General features: G+C 44.4%; 1 protein-coding gene across 5 annotated transcripts in view; it reads left to right on the forward strand.

Annotated features, from left to right (window-relative positions):
• CADM1 (cell adhesion molecule 1) overlaps positions 1-10,170 on the forward strand; it is a 524,284-nt gene extending 514,114 nt beyond the window's left edge. For 4 of the 5 annotated variants that reach the window (XM_084860614.1, XM_084860615.1, XM_084860617.1 and 1 more), the window contains 2 exons: positions 5,663-5,791; positions 7,093-10,170. In XM_084860614.1, the coding sequence (XP_084716740.1) occupies positions 5,663-5,791; positions 7,093-7,211 (248 nt within the window). In that variant the 3' untranslated portion in view covers positions 7,212-10,170. The remainder of the gene's footprint in view (positions 1-5,662; positions 5,792-7,092) is intronic. The other variant, XM_084860616.1, reaches the window with a different exon arrangement.
• Positions 10,171-10,440: the final 270 nt, after the last annotated feature.

A 10,440-nucleotide genomic window follows, 5' to 3' on the forward strand; every position in this document is an offset into this window, starting at 1 on the left:
GCTCCAGTGTATATTAACATCTTAATGGAAAAGCTGTGCATGTATATACGTTTACTGCTCTGTCTGACAAGAGGGAATTAAATGTCAGAAGGATTTGTAGCATCTATAATTGAATTGGTGCTGAGAAAAGCAAATCTTAAGGAAGAATAACACATTAGGATTAGCAAATAATGTGGCATTTTGTCAGAGCCTGCCATCCACCCTGTTCTCCTTCAGTACTGTACTGGTGACTTTTTCCCTCCACCTTCCCGCTTTTCTAAAGAGACGTTAACGGGGAGAACAGTTTCCAGCTGACACCTATTTTTAAGGTCAAATATTTGTTTCAAAAGCAAATAGCTATGGGTTTGCCCCCACCCCCTTTCTGGCATGGTTGTCTTGGAGCAGCAAAGGAATTCTGAGTGGCACCAGTCAGTGGATAGTTAATGACTGTCCTCTACATATCATGCCCCTGACGCTTGCAGGGCCGAGTCGGTGCTTGCTATAATATCTATATAAACCTTGCATACAGAATTCCTTCAACCTGGGAGCGTACACTGCCCACAGAAGAGTCTGCAATGCATCCATTTTGTGCTTCTTTACACATGTCATCAAGAGCATTTCTGTGCAGTGGCTGGACAGCTAGGTGTGTAGATTGCAACTTTTAAATTGCCAGTTCAATAAGCAGATAAATCTCTCAGTTGGGAATACAGTTTTCTAGCACTTGGAAGACTTCAAAGGAAAAGTGTTACATAAAGAAGTGAAAGTGTCTGATCTAATATCTTGTGACACTTTGAAATAAAAAAAAAATGATTTGCTTCCAGAAGCATCTAAAAATAGAAAGGCTCATTCCAGTTTTGCACCCCAGCCAGAGACCACCAGCTGGTTCCACAGTGGGTTGTTGATTTTTTTATATATTTTTTTACTGTTCTGAAATCACTTGAGTATAAGAAGTCAAATCTAATCTTTGCATTTTCCATTTTAAAGCAGCAACAAAAATCTAAATCACAGGCATAAAATGTCCCTGAGGCTTTTTCTTTCACCCTAAAAATGGATAACCAACCGAAGTGTCCTTAGAGACTGCAGAGAGGTAGAACTCTAAGAAGAGATGCAGGTTGGTGCTGTTCTGAGGATGTGAAGTCTGTCCTCCAGCTTCCAGGCCCCAGTTTCCAAATGGGCTGGGATGTTTGTGGAGGATGGGGATGGAGAGTGTCATGAAGTAATCACATACTTGGACAGCTTCTGTTTGCAAAAGAAAGCCTAAGCTGCTCAGTATTCTGTATTGTCCATGTTATCTATTTAGCTCAGTAAGCTACAGAGCCAGGGTGTTCCTGCAGTATCATTGCAGGAGGCATGAGGGGGTCTGGATATTCTTTTAAAAAAACATGGCAGGAGAGGGAGCTCAATGGAGTGGTGCTTCCTCATATTGTGCTTCTAATGTAACATTTGAAAAGGGGCTTGGCGGGGAATGGGAGATGCACAGGATGTTTCTGCCTCCCAGACCTGCACAACCCTCCCCACATAACGTACATGGCTCTCTGTTTTTATGTTACCTCGGAAGCCTGGAAAGTGGCAACTTATCCTCTCTTGCACTTCTCCCAACATTTTTTTTAACATTTTTTAAACATTTTTTTGTGTTTTGCTTTATTAAAATAATTTCCGTCTCTCCTTTCTGCTTCACTGTGAGGCATTCAGTGCATCTCACAACAAATCTAAAAACAATTCAAAAAAATACACAAATACCACAGCAGGTAACCAGGAAATAAAAAACACAATTCACATGTGGGCCACAGACCTGTCAGAACAAAAAGTACTCTTAAGATCGCCTGCCGTAGACTGCTTAAATATTCGCAACACATGAAGGTGACCTGCAAGTATATTATTGTTATAATTAATTAATTAATTAATTAATTAAAAGGTGGGATGGAAACCAAAAGCCCAGCCTGCATCAAATGGAGATGCCCGGCCTATTTATGATTTAAGTGGCAAGTACAGGTGTGCTCCCTTTGTCTGCATGGCTCCCTTTTTGTGAATGCAGGCAAAAGCAGAGGGCGTGTGGATCGAACCCATGTGGGAGTCCTAGAGTGCAAGTTGGCAGAAGGCCTTCCTTGAAGAGTGCTATTATACATCCAGTGGAATCGAGAGGAAAGGTGCTCTAAAGTAGCAAAGGAGGAGTTGGTTGTCGGAGATATTTTTCCCAGTTGGAGTTGTTCAGCAGGGTGCACTGCAGAAGTGAGCATTCAAGCTGAATGTTGTCATGAGATGCCATTTAAGTTGATGAATATTAGCAGCCTATCTGTAAAATAACTCTGCCATGTGTTCACAGGCAGACTTGTAGCTCCTCTCATTTGATGATCTAAATAGAAACATGAGCCAATTATCCTGTAATGCAGGAGGGCGCTCTTGGCTGGCTCTGCAGGTGCACTGCTCACTGGTTTGCAAGCACGGAGCATCCCTTGCACACTGTCGTTAATTTTTAATTAACATGTACACTCAAAGATGGGATACTTAGCCATGCACAAAATAAAATAAACTCAGAGCGTGCACTCTGCAAAGCTTCTGTTTTCATAGAAATAATTAAGAAAAATGTGAGTGCAGATCCCAGCGGAAGAAATCACATTTAATAAACTCGCTTGGCCAAAAGTGTATGGTAAACGGTACACAGGCTTCTTTGGGAAGAGCCGGCTGAATGCAGAGCCTCTGCTGTTGACTTAATTGCAAATTGAACAGCAGCCATGAGAGACCGTGGTAGGCTAGAGCCATTGACTCAATTTTTCTATTGGTATGTTTTGGGCCAGATGGTGAACTGGTGTAAATCCGTTAAATGCCAGCAACTTTCTCTTTAGCTGTGCCGGGTGTATAGCAGTTGAGGCTCTGTTGCCCTATTGTTTCTGTGGAGGGCCACCTTGCCAGAAGAGAATGCTGTCCCTTCAGGCACACTATACAAAAAGCTTAGTATTCTTCCCTCTATCCAAAACTCACTGAAGATCTTCCTTAAATCATCAAGCTCGTAGAATTGCTCTGAGCAAGGCTTCGGTGTATTCTAGATCTAGAGAGATAGGAGACGCCACAGAAAGAAATGCCCTCTCAAGTTTGGGGCAGAGAGACTCTGAGAGAAACCAAGAAGTTCCTGGTTCTTGGTCAGGGGCATGGACTTTGGTCTCTCTACTCTTTCCCCTACTCCAGTTGCACTGTAGTCCACCTGCCCATGGATTTGGTGAACCTCTTGAAAATCTATGAGGAGGGTGGGGCAGGCAAAACCTCCAGATTTTACCAGAATGTGGCACCATCATTAATCATGCATCAACTGAGACCATTGTTTGGACCCTGACATAATAAAACAGCAACGGCATCCAATGCATTCCCAGTGGAGTCAAGCCAATGACTTGATAGATGCCACCTCATAGAAGGATCATGGCACTGGGGATGGGATTGTCGGTCAGTCAGTCAACTTGATGAGGCCATTTATTGCGAGAAGCAGTAACTTCAGTAATCGCACTGTATCTTTATATGAAACAAATGTTTGGCTCCCCACTTCCCAACCTGGAATTTTGGAAGAACAGCTTTTTTTCCTTGCGTCTGACATTTTTTTGGCCATTTGGGATTAGTTAATTCTCCTTTATTGAAAAGCTTCCTCTTGCTTCCTCCTTTCCAAGGCAGATTTCAATTGCTGCTTCCGTAATGGATTTTGTCCTCTGCATAAGCACTGCCTTGATGAAGCATGAGATTTTTTGGAGGATTTTTTTTTTCCTGATTGCAAATGTATTGAGGGACACCATATGCAACATCTCACAGACTAGTGCACATTCCCCATGATCTGCCTTTTGAGTGCCTCCGTGGAGCATTGGAAGCCCTGGGAAATGTCTTGTGTGTAGTTAATGCGGGAGCTGGCCCGGGAACATACTCCTTCAGCTTTGGGGAAATCCAGGATGCAGAGCTTGAGTTCGCAGGGTATGTAGCCCAGGAGGATTGTTTTCCCACTACAAGCGGAGCGATGTGTGTGGCTCATTGTGCGCTGGCCACACCAGCCATGCTCCGTGTGTTGCACGGCCTCAGTTGACCTTGCGGAGGCACCCTGAGTTGCACAGTCGCAGTGCTTGGTGGGCTGCTGCTGCTACTGGCCACAGCCCATTGCTCTGTGCCCTGATGTGAACCTGGATTTTGCTCTTCTTTTTAAAAGGGGAGTTTGTGATGGTGGTAGCAGGGAGCCCTCTGAAGGACTCTTCTCTTAATTGAAACTGTTCTTAATTAAACTACATTTTACAGCAGCCTCAGTCACGAGTTATTTACTTACATCCTTTGGTGCTTAATCTTGGAACAGAATTGGAAATATCAGTAGACAGCATAAATCCTGAGCCCCTGCTGAAAGCATTGTATCAGGTCTCGCCTCCAAAAAGCACCATTACCTTTAGCTGTCACGGATCTGTACACTTGATCGATAAACTTCAAATATTATTAGAGGTGGAGGCTTCAGAGATTGGCTCTGTTCTTTGGAGAGAGACTGAGATAAATCTTTCTTAAAAATTGACTGGAATTTGCACACTCGCTCTTTGTAGTGAAACACATTTCTCTTAGGAGCCTGGGCAGCTGCAAGGGTTGGGGGTGGGTGGGACAGATTTATTGGCCGTGTGCTTCTTGTAGTGAAAGATTTAAATGGTAAATCCTTCACATATGACTTCACAAATCATGTAAAGTTAAAAGAATTTTACCGTTTCTGTTGCTGCTGTGCTTAAATTGTAAGGGATGTCCAGTAAATCATTTTAATGGAGGTGTCACAGTTGAACTCAATAAAAAAGGGGGGACAGCGACAATGGTTTAGCTTCCATTCCAAAATGTTAATGTATTAATCAACGAGAGAATAATTGTTTTTTACTACATTATAAATCTTGGTTGCCATTAGAATTGCAGTGTGGGCTGTTGTAGCCGCATTCTTAAATTAAAATTGTTTACATTGCTGTACATTAATTTTACACAGCCATAGCTCATTCTGGGTTCATTTTGGAGTTTCTCCCCAGCTAAGGAAGTTATTATTCTCTAGATGGAAGGCTCCCCATGGGGGGGGGGGCTGCTCATAAAAGCAAATTAATTACATGGCAAGTTGTTAAATGAATAAAGCAGAGTACAATGATTGCTTGCTATCTTTATTCCAGAAGGATTTTGTGATGGGATTGAGAGTTTTCCTGCCCCTTGCTACATCGTAGAGCACGGAGAATAAAAACTTGGAAATTGTCAAGCTAGCCTTATATGTCTATTTCCTCCTTGAGTCAGCACTTTAAGAACGGTGTCTCTCTGTCCTTTCACTTATTGCGTTGTATGCATTTGGCTGGGCAAATAGTTATTTGAGAAGTGGGGGGGACATCATGGCCTCTCAGTAAAATATTGGGGATGTCTATGTGGAGGGATGTTGGGTTTTTTAATGATGCTGCTTCCATGCGCTGCCCCCCGCCCGCCCGCCCGCCCTGATTTGGCCCGCTGCATTCAGAAGCGCCTCTGTTGCCGCTTCAGAACAGGGACTGACCAGCAGCAGGTCAGTTCAGCGTCGGCCAAGGCTGCCTGCTCCATTGCCTGGACTGATTTGCCTGGCTAGGCCTAGGCTTGCCCCTTCATGCCTGAGCAGGGGGCCGGCCAGGACTGTGAGTCACAATCCATGTGGGTGGTAATGCTTACTGTTTTCCAATTGTGGCAGATTCTCGAGCGGGCGAGGAAAGCCCCACTGCTGTGGACCATGCTGTGATTGGTGGGGTCGTGGCCGTCGTTGTCTTTGCGATGCTCTGTCTCCTTATCATTCTGGGACGATACTTTGCAAGACACAAAGGTAAATTGGCAGAAGTTGGGCCACGTGAACGTTTTGCCAGTCAAAGTTGAGTGTAGGCAGAAGGGGTTCACATACACCCCCCCCCCCCGCTAATCTGTTGTGTGAGCTGTTTGCTTCATGTTTCCAGCTGCTTCTTTCCCTTTGGCACCTTTTTTTTGAAATGGAGTTTTTCCACAGGCGTTCCCACCAGTCAAGAATCATGGAGGCAACAGGCTCTCCATGGTTACATGGTCAGTCAGATTTGGCTACTTGATGATATTGCAAATCAAATTGGAGCGAGGGCAGGAATCTGCCCTCATTCCCTCGGGTTCTATGGCATTGCCACAAAGCTCAAGCAGATGTCATCACAAGGATGCCAAATTCAGAGGAAGGGCAGTAAGCATTGTTCTCACTCTGATCTAAACAAAAATTTTGCCCCTGTTTTGTAGGCACTCCCCTGAATGTTCTCAGAAATTGGGGGTGGGGGGTGACCCTCCCTTGCTTAGCCTTAGTCCTAAGCAGGAACACTCTGCAACAGGAGTGGGGAGGGGGTTATGCATTTGTGTAGTACATAGAATATTGATTTCTCAAATTGGAAACAAGACCTTTGCCAGGTAGTTGGATTTGGAAACGAGAAGGCAAACCCCTATCTTCCTATTTGTTTGGCAGACACACATGTCTCTTAAAGGCGTTAAGGGCATGTTGCACTTGACTGGGGATTTGCAAGTGTGCAGTGTGGCAGCGTGAATTCGTTTTGCTGTGATTCTTGTTGTGCTTACCACATTTTGTATCCTGCTGTTCTTTGAAGCTGGGATACCTGCGTGCGGCGGGCCCATCTGCTTTCCATGCAGAAGGTCCTGGGCTCCATCCTGGGCATCTCCAGTGTGAAAGGGCCAGGCACCGAGGGTTGCAAAAGACCTCTCCCCGAGACCCTGGATAGCAGCTGCCAGTCAGAACAGGCAATGCCGGACTAGTGGTCTGGCCTGATACAGGGGAGGTTTCCCATGGATGATGATCATGGGGTTGTCCTCTTTTATCCTGAAAGGTAGGGCAGGCCTAAGAGAGAGACCAGGATCACCCACTGAGCTTCATGGCTGAGCAAGGATTTGGACCCCGCTGGATGATAGTACTGTTGCTGATGATTAGTCAGCGTTCCACCCCACCACCCACACCACCCAGATGCTGCTGCAAGTCAGTAAATCCCTTGTTGCCTTTTGCAGCACTGGTTGCCCGTCCCACTCAGCGACGGAAGCCTTGTGTCATTGGCACCGCTGCAGAGACCACACAGGAAGTGACAGCCCCTCCTGCTGCTCTCTTTCTAGGTACATACTTCACTCACGAAGCCAAAGGAGCTGACGATGCGGCTGACGCAGACACAGCTATAATCAATGCAGAGGGAGGACAGAACAACTCTGAAGAGAAGAAAGAGTACTTCATCTAGATCAGCCTTGGTTTCCATGAGGTGTCCAACTGCGGACCGTTACTGGCCCTGTGTAGAAGAAAAAGACAGTGATGTCGGAAGTTGCTACCAGCTTATGGCGTTTTTAATTTGTCTCTTACTGTCTTTTTCTTTGTTTCTTTTCTCTTCCAGTGTGATTTACTTTTCTTTTTATTTGAAATGAATGGTTGATGAAGTGTGTGGGAGAGTCGAGGAGTCCCTATGTGAAAGTGTTCTTTGTAAAGTACACTCTGCTGTTCGACACCTCAGTTTCTTTGGGTTTTTAATTCTCTGGCCAAGTCCAACTTGGATTTAGTTTAGTTCCATCATTTGCAGAAAATTCTGTGCCTTGTTTTATTTCTTGTTTCATTGGAGGGAGGGGTAGAGGGAGGAGGGGTGGCAAGCATAGGGTTTTGTTTTTATTTTTTCTTCCTAGCCTCTCTTGGAATTGCCTGCTGGGATCCCTTGAAAATAGATTTGTTTTATTTTCTTGTTCTTTTAAATGTTTTATCTTCATTTTTTTAAACTCCTGGGTTGTTTTTTGTTGTCGTTGTTTGAAACTGTGTCATCAAAGGAGAACCAGCACACCTTAGATTTCATCGTTTGAAATTCAGTGTATTCATAATCCATTCTACTCCCTTGTCATGCAAACTTGGAAGAACAAACTTTTTAGGAGAATGGTTTGCAGCTGCCCGGGTTTCCAATGCAGCAAAGACTAGCAAATAGGCTGAAACTTTAAAAACATGTTCTGCTTTTCATTGAGACCCAGAAGCGTGCCGAGTTACCTGCAAGCAAAGTGTGCCCCCAGGAGAGCCAAGTCTGCTTTTATTCTGTGTCTATAGACTCCTCTGTGCAGGACACCTCATACTGTCTGGGCAGGAGCTGGGCATCGAAGGCATCATCCTGGTTCTTGCCCTAAATAGCCATGACAGATGAGGGCTGCTCCTTTTGTGCAAGTAGGCAAATTTGAGTTGTCACAGGAGGGAAAGCAGGGAGGGAGGAAAGAGGAAGTTCTGCTCTAATTATTTCTGTTCCAAACGATCCCATCAACTGCTCCCAATTGGCCTCACATCGCTGTAATTTGCTGGAAACAAAAAAAATCTTTGTGATGTGAAAGGAATGTGAATCGGCCGACATTTCCCCCCGTTATTAGTATTATTTCTGTCTTGGTTTATCCTTTCTTCTCTTTTGTACTTTGTTAAAGAGGGCACAGAGAGCGGCGCTATGATTGCAGCCTGCAAGTACTGTACATTACAGATATTTGTCATGCTGAGGTATCCAACCAGGGACTGTGTGAAACTTCATTCCTTCAGATTTGGCTTGACAAAAGGCAGGAGGGGAGAGAAGAAAAGTGGGGCTTGTTTTCACGCTGGACTGCCCTGCATCTCTGTTCTGGAAAGGTCAGAGCAGAGGTGGAAAAATCAGCATGGAGGTTTTTCAGTTCCTTAATCCAAACCCTTAATGCTGAGTGTGTGTGAGGTTGTTTTGTTTTTACTTTACTTTCCCTTTTCCCTGACTCTTTCCCTCCTTACCAGTCCCTGGCCTCCTTCCTTAGCCTTAAGAGCCATCTGCCAATAAATCACTGATCCTTGCATGATGGTAGCCCTGGCAAAGCGGTAACTAAAATAAGTTTGCCTTACGAATGCTGGCAATCTGAAGCTTTGGCAGAAAGAGAGCCCACAGTAGGCGGCGGCGGCAGCCACTTCCTTTTCTTTCCCGAGGAGGAAAACGTGGGGATCTCCCTCATTAAAAGTGCACGAGGAAGTGGAGGGGATGTGCCACTTCTAGAGAATTTCAAAAGGAGAAAGATGCGTACCGTGAATTGGAATTATGATAAGGCTCCAGACAAGAGTTTGCATTGGGAAGATGGGCTGACTCACAGGGAAGCACTTAAGTAATTCAGGAGTTTAGATGATGAATTTTTTTTGGCTGTCATGTTACTTATTTGCAAAGCTCTATTGGGGGCAGGAGGAGAATATTGTCTCTAAATGTCAACGTCTCGTTTGTTTTTAAAAAATATATTTATTTTTCAAATTATTGGCAGAGCCATTCAGATGCTACTTTTCAGTGACGGATCTGGCTTGCAAAGCTAAATACATTTTTGTACAGTCTTTTCCTTTTTCTCCCTTACAACCAAGAAAATGCAGTTGACCTTTTCCTGCTCCAGCAAAGTTTTGTAACACACAGCTCTTGTTTCTCAGCCTTCTGTTCCGCTTGACACAGCAGACCAGCCACACCTGACGGCCAGGGACAGCTATGAAGGGGGGGGGGGGCTTTTTCTACACACTGGTCACAGAACGGGCATCCTGTTTCCTGAGCAGCCCATCTTTGTTTTGGAAGTGTGCAGTAGTGCAGTGTTCCCAATGTAACTTTGACTTAATAATGTTGACATGTCTCAGGCTCATGTGTTTTGATTGGTGTTTTCCGTCTCAGGTAGATTGCAAAATTTTTTGGCCCCACACGTTGGAAGAGAACACAACGAGCAACCACAACAGGAAATTATGGGTTTTGGTTGTATACCAAGTTAAAAGGATTTTTTTGTTTCTGCAAGTATACAGTGCACTGTTTGAAATGTATTGTTCGGTATTGATTTGTACAGGTTTAGATTACAAGGGTTTTGTTAAGAGTGGAGAAAGAACAAACTTGTTTCTTGGGGTTTTGTGGTTTGGTTTTTTCTTTTTTTAACAACAACGAAGGAATGTTGACAAGAAAAATAAAGGATGTATAACTGATGCCAAATAAGCTTGTTCTTTACTCACCCTCAGACCTTATTTACTTTCTCCCCCTTAGGCCGATTCTGTTTTAAGGTGTCCATGGACAATGTTGCAGTGTAAGAAAATGCATATCCATATCTTCCCATTCACATTTTGTATTGGTTCATGTATACCATTTTTACAAAGAAAAAGAAGTACTATAAAGTATCTGTCTTCTTAATAAAAACAAATTAATGTTACAAAACTACTTTTCAGTCTCACTTTGCACTCTTTCGCTGTGGTGTCCTTGAGAAGGGGATCTTAAGTGGGAGGCAGGCTGTAGTGGACCACCTTTGGGTCCTGGGCATGTCCTCCCCAAAGAATCCTGAAACCTATATTCTGAGTCCCATGAGCACTGGCTGTGTGGCCCACCAGGTCCCTCCCAAACTCACATTGCTTCTAGGCTGTCATAAGCTAGCCGTGCTGGTAGCAGATGCTTCTGTGAGGTCCACCATGGGCCTCATAGGTTCCTTGCCGTG

This window comes from Heloderma suspectum, chromosome 6, assembly GCF_057233095.1.
Source record: "Heloderma suspectum isolate Gila_16-S chromosome 6, 16-S_ref, whole genome shotgun sequence".
Taxonomy (NCBI): Eukaryota; Metazoa; Chordata; class Lepidosauria; order Squamata; family Helodermatidae; genus Heloderma; species Heloderma suspectum.